The sequence below is a fragment of the Carcharodon carcharias genome, chromosome 16 (assembly GCF_017639515.1).
Source record: "Carcharodon carcharias isolate sCarCar2 chromosome 16, sCarCar2.pri, whole genome shotgun sequence".
In the NCBI taxonomy this organism is placed as follows: Eukaryota; Metazoa; Chordata; class Chondrichthyes; order Lamniformes; family Lamnidae; genus Carcharodon; species Carcharodon carcharias.
Genome location: NC_054482.1, coordinates 79,727,512 through 79,754,836, shown reverse-complemented (window position 1 = coordinate 79,754,836; position 27,325 = coordinate 79,727,512). Strand labels below are relative to the sequence as shown.

At 42.3% G+C, this 27,325-nt stretch overlaps 1 protein-coding gene across 2 annotated transcripts in view; it reads right to left on the bottom strand.

The window, feature by feature from the left end:
* plpp3 (phospholipid phosphatase 3) overlaps positions 1–27,325 on the bottom strand; it is a 149,259-nt gene that overhangs the window by 39,548 nt on the left and 82,386 nt on the right. For both annotated transcript variants that reach the window (XM_041208937.1, XM_041208938.1), the window contains exons 3-4: positions 24,581–24,861; positions 21,082–21,139 (exon numbers count right to left, since the gene is read on the bottom strand). In XM_041208937.1, the coding sequence (XP_041064871.1) occupies positions 21,082–21,139; positions 24,581–24,861 (339 nt within the window). The remainder of the gene's footprint in view (positions 1–21,081; positions 21,140–24,580; positions 24,862–27,325) is intronic.

The following is a 27,325-nucleotide window of genomic DNA, read 5'->3' as shown; positions in this document are numbered from 1 at the left end:
ACTGAACGAGATGTCCTCAGATCATACGTGTGAAAACTGCCCCTGTGGGCTGAATTTTCCTGGTCCTGTGCTGGTGGGCTTGGAGGCCAAGGAAGCCTGGAAAATAGTGGGAGGACAGCTCCTCAAAGCATTCCTGCAACTGGGGAGCTTTCTCAGGGCTGGACTAACAAGCAGATCTGCTACCCACACCATGGAGGCAGGCAACCAATTTGCATTGTTAAGGCTCTATTTAGGGTACATTTTGTAGCCTCTCCACCACTTTTCCAGTGGTGGAGAACCCCCCCCCCCCCCCTCCCCCCACCATGTACAGAGGCTGCCAGTTCAATATAGGTGTCCTCCCTGTGGTAGGCCTAGCGAAGGGCATCAGAACTGGAGGCTCTGTATGCTAAGAGATGGTTGCGTTTATAATAGGCAATAATTACAGCCAGCAGCAATCCATCAAAGGAGCCTACCCACCAAACTAGCTGACTACCAGTCTAGATCCCATTTTTTCACTTCCCAATATGCAGTCCAGAGGGGGTGCCTTTGTGTTAAGGCAGTCTGCCCTACCTCAGCAGCGCCCACTTCTCTTTCTGACTGAGTCAGCAGCATTCTGAGCCCACCTGTCATCTTTATTAAAATGGCAAGCTCAGAGGTGTCCAATTAGGAGCTCGTCTCTGGGAAGACTGCACTGCCAGTCTTGCTCCTGGCAAGTGCAGTAGTTATTCTGGAAGGAATATTGCTGCACTGTTGTTTGCTTCTTCTTTACATTGATTGAAAAGCTATGTTTGCGCAACTGGATGCAATTATAAGCAGTGGAATCTTAATTTATTGCTGTGATTAATGTGAAGCATCTTGAGCTTGTACGCTAAGTTGGGTTTCTGAAGAATATTAAGTAGAAAGCCATCGCATTACCATATGGGTTCCTCCAAGTCAGGCGTTATTACACCAGAAGGACACAGAAATTCAGTAAGTACTGTTCTAAAGGAATAATCCCGATTGGTTTCACCGGTTTTAAATCACTCATGTGTTTCGATGTTTGCTCTTTTTAATTGTTTCACACTGATCTAAACATGATCCCAGATTCATATCATCCAAGCTACACATGATCCAAGCTGGTTGTCACATTAGGAAGAACCCATTTCAAGTATACCATCAACTATTAACTACTTAATTGTACTTTGAGGTGCTTCTGGTCATAATAAAGCTAAAGAAATCTATTTTGTTTAAACAATTTATAAAGTATTGTGGCCAAAACAAAGTGTACAATTAAAGTCTTTGAAATAGATGGATCTATTTGAAACAATGAGTAGAAAACTCAGTGCACAACTCCCAGCGGTTCATTCAAATCATGTTTTATTTGATTATTGTCCAAAAGGGACAAGCTGACCAGCCTCATTATTCTTAAATCACTTATTCATTTGCACCCGAATTTTCAACTGAAGGTACACGAGGGGTGAAATTGGTCTTGGGCAGCAGCGCAAGACAGACAATAGTGAATCAGCAGCTCCTTTACACTGCGCCTGATTATTTTATCCACTGACTTCAATAGAAATAATCTGGCAGAGTGTAAAACGAGCTGCCGATTTACTACTGCTGCCCAAGACAAGTGCCAACCCTCATGAAGGAATGAAAAAATTATCCGTAGACCAGGTGGCTGAAGGAATCTATCCAGCACAAAATAGATGCACAGAGACCAATATCACACCAATATCCCATTTACATTGAATTGAACAATGGCCTTCATAATGACCTCTTCAGTCTAAGCACATTTTATGTAGTCAGTCTTCCAATACAAACAAAACAATTATTCCTCCCCTTTCAGGTAAAAGTGGCAGTGTGCTAGTCATACAGAATAAACAATCAATCTTCCATTTATATTCTGAAATTATTAGAAGTCAAAGATTTGGCTTCATCTCTTGACAGCTGTTTCTATAAAATAGCTGAGATAACCACATCTCAGCTTCTGAAAAACTGAACTTTACAGACATTATTGTACAGAAACAAAAACTATGCATCGTATAATCACCAAATCAGCCCATTCTAATTCTATAACTGAAACAAATTGTCCAAAGAAATTATGAAAAATTACTCCATACATTATACAGCCAAATCAGACATGGTTACATCGTTCCTAGCATAGATTTGTTTAAATTTTCACACAGATCAATGCAGTTGGCGATTTCGTTCAGATTCTCTTCCAGCTGACACCCTGAAAACTCCCTTTGCTTCCTCTAAAAGTAGCAATGGTTTTGAAAAGTTACATAGGATTATGTAGGAAATACGGCACAGAAACAGGTCAGCTCAGCCGTTCCATGTTGCTCCACTTGAGCCTCCGCCTATTTTTTCTAATCTAAATCTACCATCATAATCATCTATTCCCTTCTCCCAAATAAGCTTGTCTAGCTTCCCCTTAAACTCATCTCTATTTACTTCATTCCCTGTGGTAGCAAGTTCCACATTCTCACCACTCTTGGGATGAAGAGATTTCTTCTGAATTTCCTATTGGATTTCTTGGTAACTCCCTTCTATTGATGGCTTGTAGTTATGCTTAAGAGGAAACATTCTCTCTGTATCCACTCTAACAAAACCTTTCTTAATTTTAAAGATCTCTATTAGGTCACCTCTTAGCCACCTTTTTCAAGAGAGGAGAGACTCAGCCTGTAAATCCTTTCCTGATATATATACCCATGCATTTCTGCTATCATCCTTGTAAATGTTCCCTGGACCCTCGCCTGTCCTTCTATATCCTTTTATAATATGAAGACCAGAACTGAACTTAGGGCAGAATTTTTACGTCGGCGTGCGGGAATGCGCCCAACCCGCTCAAGCGTAAAATAGTGCGTGATGACACCGGTGAGCATCCTGACATCATCCCGTGCCTGTGTGATATTTCAGTCAGCGGGCATGCGCAAAAGTCAGAGGTGCACCTACCGACAATTAAGAGGACAATGAAGCCCATTAAAGTTCCAAATGTCCCCAATTTTTTGTGTTGGCGGACAGGCGAATCTGCCAGGCAGACATTGCATTTTTGATGAACCTCATTCAAGGGTGGGATGAGGTTTCCATTATTAAATTTTTAAAAATGTATGGACAGAATTTTCATCATGTACATGTTCAGATGCCTGATTCTGATATGTGGACACTTTTTTCCTGATTTTAAAATCTTTATTTATTGGTTTTAAATTCTTCAGCTTCCTGAGGCAGCTCTCTGCCTTTAGGGGACTTTCATTCCATGCTCCCCCGTGCCCGCATTTACGTCAGCACCCGTCTTTCTCCCGCCACCACCCCAGCAGCACTGGGCTGCGTGCATTAATTGGCCAGTCAGTGTGAAATCACGATCAGGGCTGATCACGGGCAGCGGTCCGTTCCCTGGCCGCTTTCAGGCCTGCCGATCATGCCCACATACCAACCTAAAAATCCAGCCTTAAGTGTGGTCTGATCAAGGTCTAACACAGGTTTAGCATAACTTCCCAACTTTTCCATTCTATCCCTCTAGAAATAAAACCTAGTGCTTGGTTTGCTTTTTTATCGTCTTGCTAACCTGTGGCACAACTTTTGGTGACTGTTGTAGTTGTACTCTGAGATCCCTATGTTCCTTTATCCCATCTAGACTTGCACCTTTCAAATAATAAGTGATCTCCCTGTTCTTTTTACCAAAGTGTACTACCACACATTTATCTGTGCTGAACTTCATTTACCAACTATTTATCTATTCATTAAGTTTATTAACATCCTCCTGTAATTTGTTGTAGTCCTCCTCAGTATTGACTATCCCCCCAATTTAGTGTCATCTGCATGTTTTGAAATGATGTTTTTGATTCCAAAGCATGAATGTAATTGGGGGCAGCAGTGGTCCCAGCACTGATCCTTATGGAACACCACTTCTCACCTTTTGCCACACCTCTGAGTAACTACTCTTAACTCCCACTCTCTGTTTTCTGAAGCCAGCTGGCAATCCATTTTACACTTGTTCCCAAGTTCCACATTCTGACCTAATTCACTAATCTATTAAGGGGCAGCTTATCAAAAGCCTTTTGAAACTCCAGATATATTACATCTGCTGAATTTACTTTTTATTCATTCATGGGATGTGGACATCACTGGCTAGGCCAGCATTTATTCCTCAACCCTAATTGCCCTTGAGAAGGTTGTGGTGAGCTGCCTTCTTGAACCACTTCAGCCTATGTGGTGTAGGTACACCCAACAGTGCTATTACGGAGGGAATTCCTGGATTTTGACTCCATGACAGTGAAGGAACACCGATGTTGAGTGGCTTGGAGGGCGGGGATCTTCCAAGTGGTGGTGTTCCCATGTGTCTGTTGCCTTTGTCACGGTCGTGGGTTTGGAAGGAGGCTTGGTGAGTTCCTGCAGTGCCTCTTGTAGAAGGTACACACTGCTGCCACTGTATGTTGGTGGTGGAGGAGGGAGTGAATGTTTGTGGATGGGGTGCCAATCAAGCGGGCTGTTTTGTCCTAGATGCTGCCAAGCTTCGAGTGTTGGGGGAGCTGCACTCATCCAGGCAAGTGGAGAGTATTCCATCACACTCCTGAATTGTGCCTTGTATATGATGGACAGGCTTTGGGGAGACAGGAGGTGAGTTACTTGCTGCAAGCGATGGTAATGCCATTGCATGTCAAGGGGCGATGGTTAGGTTCTCTCTTGTTGGAGATGGTCATTGCCTGGCAGTTGTGTGGCATGAATGTTACATGCCACTTGTCAGCCCAAGCCTGGGTATTGTCCAGGTTTTGCTATATTTGGACACGGACTGCTTCAGTATCTGAGGAGTCAAAAATGGTGCTGAACATTGTGCAATCATCAGCGAACATCCCCACTTCTGAGATTATGATGGAGGGAAGGTCATTGATGAAGCAGCTGAAGATGATTGGGTCGAGGACACTACCCTGAGGAACTCCTGAAGCAGTATCCTGGAACAGAGATGATTGACCTCCATCAATCATAACTATCTTTCTTTCTGCTAGGTGTGACTCCAACCAGCAGAGACTTTTCCCCGATTCCCATTGACTCCAGTTTTGCTAGCTCCTTCATGCCACACTCGGTCAAATGCTACTTTGGTGTCAAGGGCAGTCACTCTCACCTTGGGAGCTCAGCTCTTTTGTCTATGTTTGAACTAAGGCTGTAATGAGGTCAGGAGCTGAGTGGTACTGGCGGAACCCAAACTGAGCATCAGCAAGCAGGTTATTGCTAGGCAAGTGCTGCTGGATAGCACTGTTGATGACCCCTTCCATCACTTTACACCCTATAAGACCTCAACCTACACATTGCAAGTGATCTCTTACCTAAAACAGATGGATGCTTCGGTCACCCACCTCAGGATCTTAATTGAAATGATGGTATGTGGTTTATCAGTGTAAATGGGCTAGTAAATAACATGGTGCCATTCCATCACTCTGTTTACAACAAGTGGAACAAGTTACAATCAGCCCCACATTGACTCCTTGCAACATTTTATTGTAATGAAAGCTCCCAATCTCTTTGGAAGCCTTTTTCAACTAGCCCCAATATTCACATAGACTCTAATCTGTACATGGGAATGATTATTATAATAATACAGTTGGAATATCAAAGAAGTAAACTATTATCTATATTAGGTGGTTCTAGAGTCTTGTTGGATATCTCCATTCTAGATCACTTTGACTAACTTATGTTCAGTTTCTTGTTCTGATCTTAAGGCTTTGGCTTCAACAATTCAAATGTTTTGGTGATAGTTCTAGTTTCCATTCATTTGGCTCAGGTGCATATAACATCATTGTGTCTTCTGATAGCAGTGGTTTTAAAGGATAAGATTCTCACTTATAATACATTTTATGTTTATTTTTCTATTTGAGATTTGTGAAAATCTTTTGACAATTTTGACTTTAGCAGTTGTCTGAGCTGGAGATGTTTTTGTTCTCTGGCCCATCGACAATTATGTCAGCCCTGTTAACCATCTCCAGGCATTTTATGAAAGTCGAACTGGTCTATAACAACGTCTTGACCTTTTGGTCATTGCATCAAGTTTTTCTGCAACCAGAGCAGCTGTCTTGCGTCACCCATTGGACTGCAGGAGCTTGATGATAATATGGTATGTTTGAATCCTAAGACATAACTTATTTTTCTGAATTCCTATGGCTGTTACTGCTATATAACTTTAAAACTGTTGTTTTCATTTTCACCACATGTTTATGACATTTCATTCTAGCCTCGTAATCTGGGAGCTTTGAACCTGGCATTTCCATCCCAGTTCCAACACCACATAAAGGCTTGTAGCCTATGTGAACCACAACACTCAGAGTAGTATTTGCAGCAAGTCTCATGTTTCATTCAAAATGTCTGTTTCCTTCTCTGAGAACATGTTACATGTTATTCTATCTCTAAACACTATATGGCTCAATTTGACTTTTTACATAGTATTATAAGGACTTTCACAGTCAATAAAACGATGCACAACATACGTCCGCTTGCATGTAAAGACCAAACACAAAAGGCTGAAAACAGAGCAAAGCAATCTCAAAACCAATGGCTCACAACAACGCTCTGTAGTCCTACCACATCCAATTAAGAATGATAGTGGACAGTCAAGTAAGTGACAGGGGGAGGCTCTGTGATCGCCCCCAACAATGATGGAATCCAGCACATGAGTACAAGGCTGAAGGGTATGCAAACATATTCAGCCAAAAGTACCAAATGTCCTTCACCATCTGCATTCTTTCATACCCCTCCACCATCATAGATGCCAGTCAAACCAATTTGGCTCATACCACATGACATTAAGCAACAGGTGAGTGCAATGAACCCAATGAATACAATATACCCTGACAACATTCTGGCTGGAGCGTTGAAGTTCAACTAGAACTATCCAATCCTGTCTCAACTCCTCCCTAGCCAAGTTGTTGCAGTGAAATTCTCACGTTAGTTTGAGCCAACAATGTAGAAAATTGCCCAGCTCTATCCCAGCTATAGAAAAGCATGAAAAATCTAACCTGGCAAGTTTTTCCATGCATACACCTCCCAACCATCTGTGAGGTAATGGAAGGAATCGTAAATTTTGCCATCAAGCAACAATCACTCACAAATAAGCTGCTCACCAATGCTCAATTCAGGTTCTTCGAAAACTATTTGACTTCAAATCTTGTCACAGCCTTTGTCTGCACATGGGTAACAGAGCGGAATGCGAGAGGAAAAGTTGACAGTTACCTCTGACATTAAGCAACATTCATCCAAGATTGGCTCCAAGGAGCCCTAGCAAAACTGGTCGACGGGATCAAAAGGAAAAATGTTTTAATACCTGGAGTCATGCCTGATGCAAAGAAAGATGGTTTTGATTGATGAAAGCTAACAATACAGTCCCAGACATCATTACAGGAACTCCTTAAGGGACCCTTTACAGCCCACCATCTTCATCTGCTTCACTAATGACTTATATTCCATCAGAAGGGGGCAGCTAGCTAACAATTCCACAATGTTCAGCTCCATTCACATCTTCTCAGATTATGAAGGAGCCCATGTTACCCTACGAGAGAACCTAGATAACAATGGGCTGCCAAGTGGGGGGTACCATTCATAAGCGCTAGGCATCAGCAGCAATTAAAATTCTATCCATTTCCCTCTGATTTTCAACAGCATTGCCATTGTGATGTCTCACACTTTCACCCTGGAGGGGATGGGGTCACTACTGACTAGAAGCTTAAGTAGGCCTTCCATATCATCTCAGCTAGAATATGGCAGCATCTATGATGAGTGGCTTATTAACTCCTGACCCCTCAATATCTCTCCACCTTATACAAGGTACAAGTTGGGAATGTAATTAAATACTTGCCAATCAGCTGAAAGAAGAAATTCAACATTAATCATAACTGAGGAATGTGCTTCATTGAAACCGCTATCATTTGACTTATTATACATCCCTCCACCAGCAGGGCACAATGCCTGCAGTGTGGCATTTCTATTGGATGCACTGTAGCAACCCACCAAAGTAATTTCAACACCAATTCCCAGTTGCACAATTTCTCCCACCAATATAGACAACAGTTGCAATCTAATGGGATGACCGTCACCTGCAAGTTTCCTCAAAGTCACAAATCATTTTATATAACATGAATCGCCATTCCTTTTTCATTGCCAGATTTTAAATCCTAAAATTCCCTATCTCACATGATAGCTCATCACCACCATCACAAGGGCAATTAGGGATGGGCAATAAATGTTGGCCTTACCAGTGATGCCTACATTGTATTAATGAAATAAAAATGACCATCATGAGAGTGCTACCAGCACATAGGCTTCACTGATTCAAGGAAAAGGCCCACCAGCTCCTTCTCAGGTCAACTAGAAATGGGCAATTCACGTGGTTTCACCAACAACATTCCAAGAACAATTAAAATATGGTCATGATTTGCACATTAACTTTTCCTTGATTTAAGGTAATATCATAAATGCTGTTCTAACAATATTTTTATGTCATCTCCAGAGATTAGCCACTTACTGTAACATCAAATGCAATGACAAGGACAATGGCTTTACATCACAGACTATCATTCAAAATTATTGCAGGTAGTGCTTGATAAAGACTGATTCTGGTGGTTTTATTTATTTAGATTTCTTTCTCATTCTCCATCTAGTAGCTGCAAATAAATTAAAATAAGTGATTCACAGTCAAGTGCTGATAATTGGTAGTACATACATTTTTGATTGTCCGCCACCACTCTTCTCAGATAGCCATTACAAATCTTGACCACTCTCCGTAGTCTAAGATTTTTCATTTTAGAGATGTACTTGTCTTGCATGTCCAACAGGTTAACAGACACAATCAAAAATGTAAAAAACAAAAAAACTGCGGATGCTGGAAATCCAAAACAAAAACAGAATTACCTGGAAAAACTCAGCAGGTCTGGCAGCATCGGCGGAGAAGAAAAGAGTTGACGTTTCGAGTCCTCATGACCCTTCGACAGAACTTGAGTTCGAGTCCAGGAAAGAGCTGAAATATAAGCTGGTTTAAGGTGTGTGTGTGGGGGGCGGAGAGATAGAGAGACAGAGAGGTGGAGGGGGTTGGTGTGGTTGTAGCGACAAACAAGCAGTGATAGAAGCAGACTACAGCTCCTCACACCCCACTTCCTGTAAGGACTCCATCCCATTCTCTCAGTTCCTTCGCCTCCGTCGCATCTGTTCCGATGATGCTACATTCAAAAACAGTTCCTCTGACATGTCCTCCTTCTTCCTTAACCGAGGTTTTCCACCCACGGTCGTTGACAGGGCCCTCAACCGTGTCCGGCCCATCTCCCGCGCATCCGCCCTCACTCCTTCTCCTCCCTCCCAGAAACATGATAGGGTCCATCCTCCGCCATTTCCGCCAACTCCAGCATGATGCCACTACCAAACACATCTTCCCTTCACCCCCCTTATCGGCATTCCGTAGGGATCGCTCCCTCCGGGACACCCTGGTCCACTCCTCCATCACCCCCTACTCCTCAACCCCCTCCTATGGCACAACCCCTTGCCCACGCAAAAGATGCAACACCTGCCCCTTCACTTCCTCTCTCCTCACCGTCCAAGGACCCAAACACTCCTTTCAAGTGAAGCAGCATTTCACTTGCATTTCCCCCAACTTAGTCTACTGCATTCGTTGCTCCCAATGTGGTCTCCTCTACATTGGAGAGACCAAACGTAAACTGGGCGACCGCTTTGCAGAACACCTGCGGTCTGTCCGCAAGAATGACCCAAACCTCCCTGTCGCTTGCCATTTTAACACTCCACCCTGCTCTCTTGCCCACATGTCTGTCCTTGGCTTGCTGCATTGTTCCAGTGAAGCCCAACGCAAACTGGAGGAACAACACCTCATCTTCCGACTAGGGACTTTACAGCCTTCCGGACTGAATATTGAATTCAACAACTTTAGGTCGTGAGTCCCCTCCCCCATCCCCACCCCCTTTCTGTTTCCCCCTTCTCCTTTTTTTTCCCAATAAATTATAAAGATTTTCCTTTTCCCACCTATTTCCATTATATAAAATAAAAAAAAAAAAACCACTAGAGCTATACCTTGAGTGCCCTACCATCCATTCTTAATTAGCACATTCGTTTAGATAATATACATCTTTTGATATTCTGCTTCTATCACTGCTTGTTTGTCGCTACAACCACACCAACCCCCTCCACCTCTCTGTCTCTCTATCTCTCCGCCCCCCACACACACACCTTAAACCAGCTTATATTTCAGCTCTTTCCTGGACTCGAACTCAAGTTCTGTCGAAGGGTCATGAGGACTCGAAACGTCAACTCTTTTCTTCTCCGCCGATGCTGCCAGACCTGCTGAGTTTTTCCAGACAATCAAAAATGTGTTACTCACATAAGACACTGACAATTAGATTACATCAATTTCAGTTATTTATGTGACATCATATATCATTAAATAAGTTTCCAAAACTGTATAATTGAGGGATAAAATGAAAGCTGGACTCTTCCAGCCTGCTCTTTGTTCAGCAAGAGTATTTAAAAAAATGCATTGTACAACCACTTCAGTGTCTTTTTTTAAATAGTTTAAAGAAAATACTAGTCAACAGCACTGGTATTGGAAAGCACTTTCCAAACAACTTCGAAACATTATGGCCAGAATTTTTGTGCAAACGGAGAGGCTCTCCGCCTTTGTAAAAATGGCTCCAGAGGCTCGTATCTGGAAGTCCTGCCTGTGAACCCAGCCCCCACCATTTTCAAGGGGGCAGGGGAGGACATGGGGTGGATAAAACTTTGCACATTTGTGGTTCATGGACAAAAACAGAATTACCTGGAAAAACTCAGCAGCATCGGCGGGGAAGAAAAGAGTTGACATTTCGAGTCCTCATGACCCTTCAACAGAACTGAGTGAATATTAGGAGAGGGGTGAAATATAAGCTGGTTTAAGGTGGGGGTGGGAGGCGGGGGGGGGTGTTGAAGGGGGGGTGGGGGGGAGAGAAGTTGGGGGTGGTGGTGTAGGGACAAGCAAGCAGTGATAGAAGCAGATAATCAAAAGATGTCACAGACAAAGGATCAAAGAGGTATTGAAGGTGGTGATATTATCTAAACAAATGTGCTAATTAAGAATGGATGGCAGGGCACTCAAGATACAGCTCTAGTGGGGGTGGGGTGGAAAGACTAGCAGGGCATACAAGATTTAAAATTAATGGAAATAGGTGGGAAAAGAAAAATCTATATAAATTATTGGAAAAAACAAAAGGAAGGGGGAAGAAACGGAAAGGGGGTGGGGATGGAGGAGGGAGTTCAAGATCTAAAGTTGTTGAATTCAATATTCAGTCTGGAAGGCTGTAAAGTGCCTTGTCGGAAGATGAGGTACTGTTCCTCCAGTTTGCGTTGGGCTTCACTGGAACAATGCAGCAAGCCAAGGACAGACATGTGGGCAAGAGAGCAGAGTGGAGTGTTAAAATGGGAAGCAACAGGGAGGTTTGGGTCTTTCTTGCGGACAGACCGCAGGTGTTCTGCAAAGCGGTTGCCCAGTTTACGTTTGGTCTTTCCAATGTAGAGGAGACCGCATTGGGAGCGACGAATGTAGTAGACTAAGTTGGGGGAAATGCAAGTGAAATGCTGCTTCACTTGAAAGGAGTGTTTGGGCCCTTGGACGGTGAGGAGAGAGGAAGTGAGGGGACAGGCGTTGTAGTCTTTTGCATGGGCATGAGGAGGTGCCATAGGTAGGGGTTGAGGAGTAGGGGGTGATGGAGGAGTGGACCAGGGTGTCCCGGAGGGAACAATCCCTACGGAATGCCGCCGGGGGGGTGAAGGGAGGATGTGTTTGGTGGTGGCTGTTCCCATCTGTGGTTCATGGACACAGCTGCACATGTTAAACTGCAGCTGCCTTCAGTCAAATCTGATATTCACAAGGAGGGAGTGGGAAATACAATATATGCACTTGATAGGAGAAGGTCTAGGCTTACCGGAGTTCTTTAGGGAGGTAGGGTACCCTTTTGGAGAAGTAAGTTACCCTTTTGGATATGGTCCTGGATGCCTTTGGGAGAGGTCAGGTACCCTTTGGGAGGGGTCAAGTGCCCTTTGAGATTGTTAAAAGTGGACATAAATGTGCATAAGAAGTAGATTAATCATTGAAACCAAAAAGCTCATTGGAATTGTCAAGGGATCTTTCATGGCATTTAAGTAAATATTTTTTAAAACCGCCTGCAGTGTTAAAAAAGTCAGTGCTTGCTATTTCCCTCTGCATGTTGACATAAACCTGAGGACTACCATTACAGAATTAGTTCTGCATGATTAATTTTACAACCTATAATTATCACAGTGGGGTACCAGTCAGCTCAGAGTTTGATTGACAGCTCCAAGTATTTGTAAAGTCTTTAAAATGGGACAATGAACACAAATGCTTGTTCTAATAAGGAACTAAAGGAAGTTAAATGTAGTGAATAGATTTATTTCAATGAGGGTGTTTTATTTTAAATAATGAATTCATCAACAGGCACTTAAGAACTTTATTCAATCTCAGCTTGGGTCTTGAGGTTTGCCCATGGTGAATACTGGTTGAGTTGGCAGGAAGGTTGTAAGGGAAAAGAGTGGTGGGTAGGGTCATGGATCAGCTTGAGTTTGGCACTAAGTTGGCACAGGGGCCATAAAGAGCCATGGGGGTGGATGGAGGGTCATAGCTTGGCACGGATGGTATGAAGGGCCATAGGATGGGTGGAGGTTCATAGGTTGGCATGGAGGGTATGAAGGGCCATGGGGGTGGGTAGAGTGGTTGCCATGGAGGGTTTAAAGGGCATGGGAGTTGGTAGAGGGGCATAGGTTAGCATAGAGGGTACAAAGGGCCATGAGATGGGTGGGTGGGGAGCATGGGTTGGCGTGGACACGTTTGAGGGGGTGCGAGGGGTGAGGACAGGAGGGCTGATTGTGCTTTTATTCCTTTTCTTTCCCCGACAGTGCCAGGGCATCAAGGCAAGCCTTTCAGCCAGCTCACCTCTGCACTCTGCAGCCACAGTGCTGCCTTTAAACTGTTTCTGGGAGCGGTGGGCATGACTCCCCCATTTAATCCCAGCCCCCCAGAACAAAAATTGGAATTTGCAGGGCACTTTTTCTGGGTCAAGTTTGTGGAGCTGAGAATCATCCCGACTCTGCACTCCCAACTCGGAAGCAAAAGTCCAAGCCTATGTTGCTCAGTAAAGTAGGGTTAAGGATAGAGATCTGTTATTGCTCAGGAATTGGTTAGCCTTTGGAACCTTTATGTAAAATGGATGTTACTTGGGACATTTCTATGACATATTAAGTGTACAGATTCGTGGGATTTATTGTGTCATCCTAAATCGCTTGGCCCAAGTGTACTGAAAAGATTTGTTTTTTGGACATTTTAAGGCTCCAAATAGCCAAGAGAAAGGAACATTGTCCCTTTGAAATGATGTTTAAGTGAAAGGTTTCACAACAGTTTTTTTTATTTGTTCATGGGATATGGGTGTCACTGGCCAGGCCAGCATTTGTGTTACTAACGCTTTAATAATTGAATTTACCTTTACATGACCCACAGACTCAATGTTGCTCTTTTCAACTAATGCAGTGATTTTTTTCTAATAAGCAATTAATAATCAACTGTGACACTTTGCAACAGAATGCACAAAGAAATTGAATGAAAACATACTGCCAGTCTCTCACAATCATCATTTGTTTCAGGGAAAACTTGTACTCTGACTGAGTCTCTGAAAAACTCGCAACAGAATAGGAGTATGGTTTTCCAACATCCCTTAGCGATATAGCCATGAATGAAATACTGCAGTTTCATATTTCTAGTCCCTTTATGGGGTGAAAGACTGCCCCTCCCTCTTCTGCCCCTTCCCTTCATGCTCAAACAAAGTAAATGTTCTAACTTATGTATGAATTATCAGGAGGCTTGATAAATGAACACGAGGATCCAGAAGGTTTGAAATATTCCCTGCACTTAGCTGGAATACTGCCCCGTAAACCGAGGCTGTTTTAGCATCTGAATCTATCATCACGAAGAGGTGGTTTTCATGTCATTTATGAATGGAGTCAAATTTCACCCACACATTACTAAAAGAAAACCCTTTAAAGAAAATTCTTGGGGTGAACTTAAAAATTAAAGAAGGCAAAGGTGGCGACCTTGAATTAAAGTCACTTTTCAGCAGTTTGTCAATTCAAATTTTAAGGAATATCTTCTTGGGAAATGTGAGGGAAAAAAAAACCAATATAGTTACACCACAATTAAGACACCCGTGTGTGTGTGTGTGTGCGTGCAAGTGAGAGAGAGAGTATGTAAGAGATTAAAGGAATGAAAACAATCATGGATCCTGATTGTAAACAAATATTTTAGAGCATTGCTAAATTATATGTAGAAGTTGGGAAGAAACCTCATGTGCTTTTTTTGTCTTCTTGGAAGTTTTAGTATTGATTAATCTGCTGAAGGAGGCTGATAAAATAAATTATTAAAATCTGTGCTGATCAAAATTATACATGTATTTTTGGAAGAGGGCAGCCAAAAGATATTTTCTTGACTCATATTGACATGTTTACATTTGTACTTTACTTCAATACTTTTTAATTTTAATATGTAATAATATGATGTCTTGCATAAATCAAACAGAATCTTTTTTTAGCTAGATTGCCATATTATTCTAAATGTTATAGCCTAGAGACTTGAGCACATAATCTAAGCTGACACTTTACTGCAATATTGACTGAGTACTGCACTGCTAGAGGTGCCGTCTCTTGGGATGAGACATTAAATCAAGGTCTCATTGGCCTCTTAGATAGATGTAAAAGGTCTCGTGGTGCTACTTAAAGAAGAGTAGGGATTTCTCCAGGTGCCCAGGGTAATATTTATCCCTCAGTCAATATCACTAAAACAGACTATCTCGTCATTTATCTCACTGTTATTTGTGGAACTTGGACACAAGTTGTCTACCACATTTGCCTACGTTGACGGTGAAGCACTTTGAGCCATCCAAAGGTGTTCTATAAATGCAAATTCTTTCTTTCTATGCATTAGCACAAAATGGAATTGCTGTCCACAGCCTGTTTCAATTTGTAGTGCAGCTTTAGCAGAATATGATGTCAAGAGGTCAGGGAGAATCTCTGTTCTTAACTAGAATTTTTTAATGTATAATAAAATAGGCTAAGTCTAAAGATGCTTACTGATGTAAATTGCTGCCTAAGATGAGCACAATTCAGCTTTGAAAACTAGTATATTCTAATTAAAATTCCATGATACTTTTGCACATTCAGAACAATACTGTGTTGCAAAGAACAGGATACTCATGGAAACTGGTGCAGAGATCACAGTAAGAGCAGCAATTCCTAAGGGCAAGTTATTGTGTTGGTCTAGGTTCAAGTGGAAAATACATTTGCCTGTAAAAAGCCATTGAAAGATAAAAACAATGATAAACTTCACAGCACATTAGAGGCTATGAAAACTCTTAATTTCCAGTGTTTTCTTATCATGGAAACTCAGGATCTGGGACAGCATGCTGACTGATATGAGAATGCTTCCATATGGAGGGCAGTGTACACAACTGTGGTAGCTGATGGTATCTCCTGTAAATAGAGAGCAAGGTTCAAACAAATGTGCCAGGCCTAATACACAGCAACTGTTGTACATGTGCCAAACCATGTAAAGTATTCACTGGAGACCAGAGCTATTTGGCATCACTAAGTATAATACAAAGGATCAACACTGCTGGGACATTAATTACACAGTAAATTATTTTCAAAACATTTTGTGAGTACTTTTCTATGAATATGTAGGTATGGGGGAATCATTCCAAGTCATCTTACATTTTTGAAATGCCAGCCTTCCAGAAAATAAAATAACGTTTATTTTGAATTAATTCCATTCATTGGTTCTACTGTTCCGCCCTTTCATGTTCAGGGTTTAGATACTACAGAACACATTTTAAAAATGAGCATATTAGAAACAAGAAGAGCTGGTATTTACACAAAGATTTAAGTGATCTGTGGGTAAGTTACCAGGGAAACCACTGAAGTGATTAGTATTAAAGGATGGGGGGGGGACGACGCAATTTTCAACTAAAATGAAGAGTGCAACACATTTATTGATCCTAATATATTATGTAGATAATTAACCATTTACTTGAAATAAAATGTTTTGAATGACACCAATTCTACGGGCAGAATTTTTTGTCCTGCAGGTGGGCGCACTCCCGACTCGAACGAGGATGAAATGGTGCATGATGACATAGGCCGAGCGTCTTGACATCATCGCGCATTCTCATGATCTTTCAGTTGGCGGGTGCACGCGAGAGGCAGCAGCGTGCCTGCCGACAATTAAGAGGCCTGTTAAAGCCCTCAAGCAATTAATTAAGTTGCATTTTTGCTGCCTGCTCAACCGTTTGGTTGGTGGGCGGACAAATAGGCCAGGCAGTCTTTGCATTTTTCACGAAACCTCATCCACGCATGGGATGAGGTTTCCAATGGCTACTGAAAAAGCAGTAAAAACATTTTTAACATGTCCCTCTTCATGTGACTGAGTCGCATGTGGAGAAATGTTTATATCATTTGTAAAATGTTTATTTATTTTGTATTTAAAATTCTTCAGCTCCCTGAGGCAAATCTGTGCCTTCAGGGAGCTTTCAGTGCAGGCTCCCCCACGCATGCATAGACTTCAGTGCTTGCGCTCCTCCCGCCCCCACGCCAGCAGCACTGAGGCTCTTAGTGCGCGTTAATGCTGGTTGGCCGTTAATTGGCCAGCCAGCATGAAATCGTAGTTGGACCCTGATCACAGGTAGCAGTCAAGTCTCGCGGCCATTCCTGGGCCTGCCTGCTGCACCTGCCCAACGAGGGGAAAATCCTGCCCTATATTGTTATCAGATATGGTATTCATGTAGTCAGCTGCATCATTTGACAAGTCTCAAAGATTTGATCTACATTGCATTTTGAACCTGGATGTTATACAAAAGCTGTACATAGCACTGGTTAGACCCTATCTGGAGTACTGTGTTCAGTTCTGGGCACTGTTATTATCAGCTTGCACTTCCTTGTGGGCAAATGATTTTAAAACCCAAATGTGCATGATCAAATGAGGGGCACATCACAAGATGCCCCACACTGGTAAAATCTGGTACAGTAAAAACTACAACATTTCTTCAATTCTTAGATCTGACCAACATTGAGGACATGGGGACTTCTTAAAAATTGCAATTTTACATTCTGGGAATTAACTGTTTTAAAATCAAAGCAAATCCCTACGAAAGTAATTCAAGTCCCAGTCTGGTATTCAGTACCTGTCTATAACTACTTCTTTGTATATTTGCCTAGGAACCCTTGCCCTTGTTTTGAAACCTGTCAATTGAATGCTGAAGGTCATTCAGTATTTTGCTTTCAATGTAACTTAGGTTCTCACTATGCCCTGTTATTATTAATATCAGAGTCATAATAGAATATCAGCAGACAAAGAACATTATGTTTGGAATTGGTTGCAAAAGCCCTTTGTAATGTTTAGGATTTACAAGAACAATTGACCATTTTATTACTATGGCATTGGAAGAATGCTGCTATTGCTTAAAATTTCTATGCTACTATCCATTAAAATGTATTATAAAGAGAAAAGGCATTTGAATTATTACAATACCATTGCTCTGAGCTGGTAGGAGTCTGACCCCGATTTGAGAAGCTTCATAAATCAAACCATGTGAAGTCTAGTGTCTGGCCTAATCCGGTGGTAGGGTCAAATTTTTATTCTGCATTCCAATGATCTTTAACCTCATATCATATAGGGAAACCAGTTAAGTTTACAACTGTATATTGCTAATTCTATTCCACAGTTTTTGTCTTAAGGGAGCATTTCTGTGGATGGATCTTTTGAAAATAAAAAAACATTCATTCAGAAGATTCAAGTGAATGCCACACAGAAATGTTGGTTCATATTTAAAGAAACATTACATTTTTAGTTATTTAAAGAGGCTTTATTTCCAAATAATGACTCCCTCCATAAATAGATGTTTTATTTTTAGAGGAGCGAGTGTGTATGTGTATATATATATTTATTTACACACATATGCATATATTATGCATATCTGTCCACGTACAATTCTAATAAATAATTTACATTTGTGATTTGCAGTTCCATTTGGCACTCTAGGTTGCAGTTTCGGAACAATTGAATGCAAATGGTACACAATGTATGAACGTTTGTGTTATTTGTTCCTGCAGTGGTTTAGATAAGAGTTCAGAGAGACAATGTGTGAATTATAGTTAGGAGTGCTTGTATGCTGAGATAGATTAGGAATCTCTAAACTGTAGAACTAACTGTAAGCATATGGACATCAGAATATTCACAGCAATGGCATAAGACAAACAAGCCAACATCAGTTTAAAATCAGTTCGCTCACTTTAACGAGTCATATTTCATGCTTACAGGAGATAGGGTTTGTCAATTATCTGTGCTAAACTTGAAATAAAACTGGGATTTGCATACTATTTATAACAATGTAAGGAACAAAGAACATGGCTAAAACATTGTGAAAAGAATTGTAGGACCATTGTTATCTGAACTCAGTGCTCGAGAAGATGTTTGGTCTCATTTCTTATGCAATGGATTAAAGCTCTTACCCAACAGGTGTATGGGATCATAGACATGATTTAGAAAGTGGCAGCACTCAAAGACATTCTTCTGGCTTACAATACAAAGACAGATCTGAACAAGTACACTGGTGGCAGTGAGGAATGTAAAACGCATTGAGAACCAGTGAAGCTCAAAGGCAGCTCATGGAAACAAAACCTATTAGGACAGATTAGTCAGTCATGCTACAGAAGGAACACAAAGTTACTCAGAAAAATGTCCTGTTTTTGACCAGTTATATGGTTTGGAATGCACATGAAGATTTTAATTACATTTATTATTTCCCAAGCTTCCAAATTCTAGAGTTAAATGTGCTTTTCAGGATTACGAGACGATTGTGAATCCAGAAACCTCAGTGACTTCTCCAGGTTCATTTGTGGTTTGTTTTCCACTCAGTAATAAAGTTAATGCTTTTTTGGCCTTTGTAGTTCGGGCTGTGTCTACACTGGAACCCCCACAATGTATCTCTCTGTGACCTATGCAGTCTATCCGTCTCTATGGTATCTGTTTATTATGCTATGTGCTGCTGATTATATACACAAAGAAATCACCCTATGACTCCTACGTGTTATCCACAACACTTAAAAGTCAGAAAAAAATGGCGTGGCACAATTTGTTAAAGTAACAAGGTGTGAAGTGTCACTTTTGTTCACTAGCTGATATAAGTACAGGACATCCTGGGGTGCTAGTACTGCAGACACTGGTGCTAAATCTGTACTGACCAATCGCAGCAAACTTTAAACATGAAAATTTTAGCATAGCAAAACACGAAACAAAGGCACATGACCATGAATTTGTGCAGTAGGATACAAAATGTAGCTCCTCTTGAATGGTTGTCTGTTACCAAATCTATCCAGGAAAAAGTTCCAATGGAATTAGACCATAGCTAGTTAAAAAGAATGTTCCATTGCATCCTCTTGCCTGACACTCATGTTTTGACTGCTCCAGAAGGAGAGTATGTCATGAGAAGTAAAAACAGGGGAGGAAATGTAGGCCCAGGTCTTCCAGTCTCCAATCGTCAGAGACCGGATATATGACCCAAAACGCGCATCGAGACCCCACAGAAGTCCTGACGCACTGACATCCAAAGAATTATCTGAGAAGTCTGAACTTCTGACAGCAATTCCCTGTTCCCTAGGACCCTCTGCAAGTCTCTGACTCTGAGTTGGAGTCGGAGACTTCAGATAGTTCCACAGCCTGTTACCCAGGAAATATTAGACAGAAAAATATTAGTCCAACTCTTGAATAACTACAGAACTAATCCCACCCAATCACTCACACTGACTCCTAAGGGCTCCTAGGCAAATATACAAATTACAGATGCCCCTCTAGCCCCCTAGAACCCCCAGCCAGACCACCCCTCACTGCCCATCCAGACTATCCCTCCAGACCACGTTAACCCCCGGCTACCTGACTACCTCTCCTGGCCCGTCTATCCCCCAACCAGACCTGACTACCCACATCACCTGACTAACCATCCCCCAACCAGGCCTGACTAGCCCCCAACCTGACTACCACCCCCCAATCCAACCTGACTACTCCCTACCAACTCACCCACCTACCCACCTTACCCGCTTACCTCACCCACCCTAACCATTTACTCATCTACCTCCCAACCTACCCATTTGTTCATTCATCTACTCACATATTCGCTAACATTCACACTAAACATTCAAACTTAACTTATGGCAGCTAGTGCCGTAAAAAGGGGTTGTGTCCAGTCTTTCCACGCCTCCGTGATACTACTCCACTGTGATGGAGTTCTCCAAGGGACTGTACACTCCGCATTTCGAGAGAAACCAGGCTCAGAAGACCCAGCCAGAAATGAGGAGCTGCATCCGGACACAAAGAAGTACGGTCAGAGCTATAATCTGACAGTGATTGCTGCTTCGCGGAAGATCCAGGCTATAAAGTGCACAATACCAAGCTCATCAAAGTCTGGTAAATGTCAACATTCTGGTGACACAATCAAAAACCCAGCAGGCACACACATGCAAGGCCAGAAATAAATACCATGAAGATAAGATAGTCCTAATAAATCCAATAGGGAATTCAAGAGAAACCTCTTCCCCTAAAGAGCAGTTTGAATGTGGAATTCATTAACTTGGGCAAATAGATTAGATGCATCTACGGGGAGGGTAGATAAGCAAGGAGGAAAGGAATTAAAGGATATATTGATGGGAGTAAATGAAGAAGGGTAAGAGGAGTTTCACGTGAAGCGTAACAGTGGCATGGACCTGCTGGGCCGAATGGCCTGTTTTTGTGCTGTAAATCCTTTTGCCATATTTTGTAATACATACTAGCATCACTGCCATTGCCTGGAGTATGTCACAGTGACCTTCTACAATCCCCAGCCATCCAGTGAAACTTACTAATGATCCCAATGTAACATAGCCTCTACACTGTGGATATATCGTAATCAAGAAATAACTACAATTTGAAAGCATTACACCTTCAACAAAATGATGGCCTAAAAAATTTCAAATTCCTGGGTACAAATTACAGAAAGACAAATGAAACATGATGTCACTTACCGCCAAGTACAACATGGTGTACAATGAGAAGGAAGCATGTCCCGAAAAGAACGACTTCCTGGAAAACAAACCAAAATAATTAAGTTCTTTTACAGCAATTTGGGCTAAGCTAAACACGTTTATCTTGCCAAATTTCCACCCACCTGAAGTTCAAATTACACAGAGAGGTAAACCCATTCTGGGAAAGGCCAATCTAATTAGATTAATTGCACTCTATGCATGATGGAACAAATGCATAAACTCCCACTCTCCATACATTTGCATGCATAAAAGCAACTCTTTTGTGAAGTGCTTTGAGATGTTATGACATTAAACACTATGTGAATTTAACATTATTATATTCACAATGTGCATATACCCACAATGTGCACAGTGCTCTCTGGAAGTAATTTGTATTGAATCTTTTAGTGTACTGCACAAAGCTAAGAGAAGAAACCAGAGAAATAAAATCATAGTTTGGATAAACAGTAGGTACAGCTGTGAAATATGTAAGCACTCCACGATGACATGGTTGCATTGATATACCCAAAATAGCGCCAGGACCCCAGATCTGGAAGTCCAACCTCCATTTCCAACAGATTTTATTTTTCCCAAGCCGGGGGTCGGGGGGCATGGAAAAGGAGTGGGGCAAACTGAACCTAGCAGAGCCATTTGAACTCAGTGCTGAGTTCAAACAGACTCAATATTAGCTGGAGGGAGGTCCATTTCTCACAGTAGTGCGATTTTTAAGAGTAGATGTGAATGTGCATTAAAGGTGGAAAAAGACTGTGGAAGTATCAATCTATCAAGTTATTAAAATCACCCGCTCTTTCATTTCAGAAAGAAACTGCCCATTGTGTCACCGAGTTGGGAAAAAAAAATCGGTGCTTGCAATTTCAATAACTGTTTGTTGACATAAGCCTGAGGGCTATCACTGCAGTATTAGTACTGCTTCCCCAAGCTACCGTAATCACAGTGGGAAGCCTGTAAATTCAGTCTGATTGACAGATCCAAGAGGTTATTAAAGGATTAGCTGTCTTTGATGTGGGGCTACGAATACAAATGCTTGTTTTTATAAGGGACTAAGTACCTGAAGGGATTTAAATGTACTGAATCGGCTTTTACCAGTGAAAGGTTTTTACATAGTGAAGTCTATAAAAGGCACTTACAGCATTATTTTATTTCATCAGTATGGCTCCTGGAGTCTGCCTATGGTGGACACTGGGTGAATTGTCATGGGAGGGAGGTGCAAGAGAAAAGGGTGGTGGTTGGAGGCATGGGTTGTCATAAGTTGGCACTAAGTTGACATGGGGCTATAAGGGACCATGGGGATAAGTGGGAGGTCAGGTGTTGACAATAGTTGGCATAGGGGCCATAAATAGTCATGGGGTGGGTAGAGGCGGATAGATTGGCATGGAAGGCATGAGGGGCCATGGGGGATGGGTTGAAGCATACATTGGCATGGACAGGGCATAGGGAGTGGGTGGGTGGGGTGAGGGGCTGTGAGGGATGAGGGCTAGAGACCCTAATAATTTTTATTACAATTGGGACAAAGTCTCAGAACTCCAATATAGACCTTTTAAACAGCACACCTTGGTACTCGGCAGTTCCTGTGGCTGCCTCTGCACTGTTTCCGGTGGGGGCAGCAGGCCTGACTCCAGAACCACCTGCCCTCCTGGACTGAAAATCCGGCTGGTCGGGGCTGATTCGCCAAAGGCAAATGTGCTCAGCTGGGGATTTTCCCCAAATCTGCGTACCTGCCTTGGGAGCGATAATCAAGGCCTAGGATGCATCGGTGTGTCATGGCGCTGTACATGCCAGGGCAATTTCTTCCCCAAATACAGCGGAAGCAGCTGGTGTACTCGCTATAATATTTCATCCATGCACAGTAATAGATGGAAAATTGCCAGTGTACACCTGCAACTTTCTCACACTGACTCTAGCTGTCCTCCAGGTGCAGGTGAGCGTATTTATTTTGGAGCTTAGGAGAGGAATTACAGAGCATAGAACCTAGGTGGCTAAATGCATTTCCGCCAATGATGAGGTGAAAGGGGACACAGCGGACAGAATCTTGTGCCCTCCCCCATGACGAGTTTGGTGGCTCAACGGGGGTGCATTTGATCTAGCGGGAGCGTGTTGCTGGGTACCCACAGCTTTTCTGCCTCCAATCCAGATCAATTCTGTGGCAGGAAAGACTGTGGATGGCCTTCCTGTCCCGCCACCAAATGAAGACCTTAATTGGGCAATTCATGCCATCTTAAGGGCCTCATCCTGTCACCACTGATAAGGACCACATGGGCTTGTCATGTGGGAAGCTCAAAAAAGTAAACCCTGTCGGGATTGCTTAAGAGTCCCAAGGGATGGGGGGAAGGAGTTTCCTTGTTCAAAGTCATGAATGCCTGATCGAGGAACCCTGCATCAGGAAGGGCCACCCCCCCTGCCCTTGCTGCTGACGCTCCTCCCCAACAACTCCCCTGCTGCCATCATTCAATTTTGGCCTGTAATCCAGTGACAATCCTCAGCCTCAGGTGGGTATCATACTGGAAAAGCCAATGTCTCTCCAGTAGCACTGCCATTCGAGAGTTGTCAGCCTCTGATTGGCTAGCAGCTCTTGGTGGCCGGGGCTTCTGCCCACAGGGTCTTTGACCCTGGAGGAAGGCCTGCTGCTGGCCTGTAAAGTGCCTGAGAGGAACAAGATGTGGAGAGCATTCCCGAAAAGAGGTGACGCAGGGCTCTTGCCAGCTTTCCAGCAAGAGGCCGAGATCCCCGTCACCATCACAAGTTTCCGCCCAGCAAGCAGAGGAGGCCAGAAGCAGTGGAAAAGTGTGAGTGGTTTTGACAAACAGGAAAAAAATGTGACATCAATCACAAACAGCTGCAACTTTCATTTAATTTAGGTATAAAGCTTTGAAATAAAAATACATAAGAATTCATGTTTCATTGAGATGTGGGAGTAGCTGAATCACTGAATTATAGTCAGCTGATACCACTGCTTCTTATAAGCAACACAGTTCATGAAGCCATACAGTGTTCCTAAACTTTATATAAAATTGTGCCGCAAAATCTAAGAGAATTGTGTGTAATTAATGTAAAAGGTAGGCTGCAGTTTCTGTGGTCTATTTTACTCTTCGCCTGAGTTTCCTTTTCTTTGACTTTGATGAACACTTATCGGCCATGATGTAAAATGGGCTGCAGATTCGGTATTAGCCATTTTGCATTATCTCCAAAGAACAGTACCCTCGTATTTTCTTAGGGTGGGGATGTACACTGCCTTAGGCAGTGTAACTGCGACCACATTTAAATAGCACAACAGCAAAATATTGTGGACACTGAGAATTTGAAATAAAAACAGAAAATCCTGGAAATACTCAGCAGGTCTGGCAGCATCTGTGGAGAATGAAACAGAGATAACATCTCAGATCAATGATCTTTCATCAGGAAAAAAATGGCCATTGACCTGAAACATTAACCATATTCAAATGACGTTCTATTTAATTTCATATTAGGTAAAAATCTCTACCTTGCTTCCTGAACTTTACTTTCATTGCCTCTGCACTCAAAGTCCACAATGTAACCAAGCGAGCAGTTGATAGTTGAAAAGTTTGGATTGCAGATATCTAGAAAGTGTGGCCTTAAACGACCGACAGACACTTTTGCAATGTCAGTGAAGGACTGGCTTATGGCACAGCCAAAGATGAAGCAGCCAACTTGTCTATACAGAGCAGCTACATATGGGTTGCGGATAAAGGACTTGGAACGTTCCTTCATGTAATGGATCCGGTAGCACTCTCCTGATATTATCTGTTAAAAAAAAACACAAAATTATTCCTGAGGTCATATAGTGTTTCCTGTATAAACAATACCTTGTGGAACTGAGATAGGCAGCATTTTAATTAGCAATTTAGTAACTGATAACTTGTTTGTAAAGAGAGAGGATCAGGAGAGAGGGTATTTATTAGTCTGTCAAGACAAATGTTTCTCACAGCAACAGAAAACAAGTCAGAAAGGAGAATATTAATTAAGCAAGGGAAGCTTGTCAAATTCTCACATGGTGTTAGTATTTGAGCTAAGACACTAATAGCAAAATATTATTGTATTTTTTGGTTTTGTATTTAAGATGTTGCAGGATTTCTCAAGATATGTGCTCACAAGCTGCTATGTACGTATGTAAAAATGTAGGGTGCCTGTGTGTATGAAATGACTGAAAATAAAGCAAACCTAAATAGGAGGCATGATTAGTAATGCCACAGAAATATGCCACCAAAAGGCAATAAGACATGGCTGTCAGTCTGCCATTTCTCCGTTCATGAAAAACAAAAGAAATGTGCACTTTTTGCCAAAGTTTACAATTTTCTAACAGAATTATGGCTTCACGCCATTTTGAATTACATGATTCCTGAGAATTCAATCTGTCCGCAAGAACAAGAAAACGACAGTCACGATACCCAATAAAGACCCTTTAACATTTCTCAAGCAACAAAGAAGCCATTTAAGTAGTATAATGTCAAAAATTCTTTCTTCCAGCCGCGGACTGTGCAGTTTCTGAGAGAAATTCATCGATAACAAATTTTTACAAAATCTCCCCTCCTCACCCCCCCAGATCATGCCCTGGAGGCAATGATTGTTGCTGTATTCAAGCGATGTGACAAGATTTTGGTAAGCTAGACAACCCCAACAATGCAAAGGAGTCAACATGATCTTGACTACAGTTTAGAAAAATGCCACAAAACATAAGGCATTAATTTTACCACTAAGTAACAGCATAGGGCATACATGGACATGAAGAAAAGTAGGAATTGTGAAAGGCATTTTCAAATACAAACATGGCACCAACACAAAGGATGCAACAAATAAGATAGCTGAAGCAAAGATGGAAAGCCAACATAAATTGTGTGTGCCATTACAGCAAAGAGAATGGACTGCAGAAAACAATTTTCATGAACCAAGTCATTCCATGTGAAATTAACTGCTGTTATGTTCACAGGCTAAACTTGTGTGTACCTGAAAGACACAACATACAAAAGGCAGCAGGGGTACCACAAATAAAATAGCTTGCAGACATGTGACTTTTGGAGATGAAAGACAGCCTACAGTACAGAGTATAATATATTGTACATTGATATTCTGATTTACATGATGTTATATCAATGTGTCCTCACCCTGTGCTTATGCTCAAGGAAACAGTCATGAATTTAATGATAATGTAGCCCCAAATTATTAAATATGGTTATTTAGTCACCTGCTTTCTTCACAAAACAAAAAGAATCGATTTACCATTTAACCAAACCAGAAGCTGCCAAACAACATCATCCCCAGCTACGCATACTGTAGGAGATTATAATAGTGAGGTTAAATGGAAAGGGTGAGTCACAAGTGCTAATGAGGAAGACAAGTGGTGGTGGCAGAAGAGGGATAGCTGATACAGGACAAGACACAATGTGTTTGTTATGACTCCCATCCTGAGTTGTAGGTAAATGCAGATAGTAGGCATTATATTAGGCAGCAGCAGGTCTAGAATGATGAGTCACTTACTTCACTGAATACAACAGTGGAAAGAAAATAAGCTGGGTAACACAGAGCTCTCCAGTCTGCTGATTCTGGCCTCTCATGCACACATCCCCCACCCCTTCACTCCATCATTAGCGGTCACGCCTTCAATGTCTAGGTCCCACACAATAGGCTGGATTTAGTTTGCCTGACAGGGCTCTTGCCCACTGATTGCAGAACTGGCCGTGAACCTCCGTCAGTTCCATGGGGGAAGGCCCAATGGTATTAAGTGTTCTTCAGCCACTTAAGTGGCCACCCAGGATTCAGGACCCTGTTCCTCCATTGCTCATGAGCACTACTGGGAGCAGTGGCAGGTGCCAGCAATGCATCCATCACAGGCTCAAGATCACTGAGGACTGCAGGCAAAAGGTGCAAGAATGTGGGATGGGTATCGCAGGGTGGGGTTTATTGGAGAGGAGGGATTGGGTTTGGAGGCAAGGACAGTGAGGGTTGCTTTCAGAGCCCCCCCCACCTTCCCAATGCTGGGTGCTTCGTTCAGGCACTGAGTGCCTGATCATGAGGGAGTCCCACTAGGTGGCTGGTGGCAAACCTGACAGGGTGACCTTCGGGAAGGGCAGGAAAGCCATGCGGCTCCCATTTAATCCCTGAGCCACCACTGAATTGTGATAGGTTCAGGATAATGGGTGTCAACTGGCTCATTAATGAGCCAAATTGACATCCACCGCCAGCAGCCAGAAGCTTCCACCTTCTGACTTAA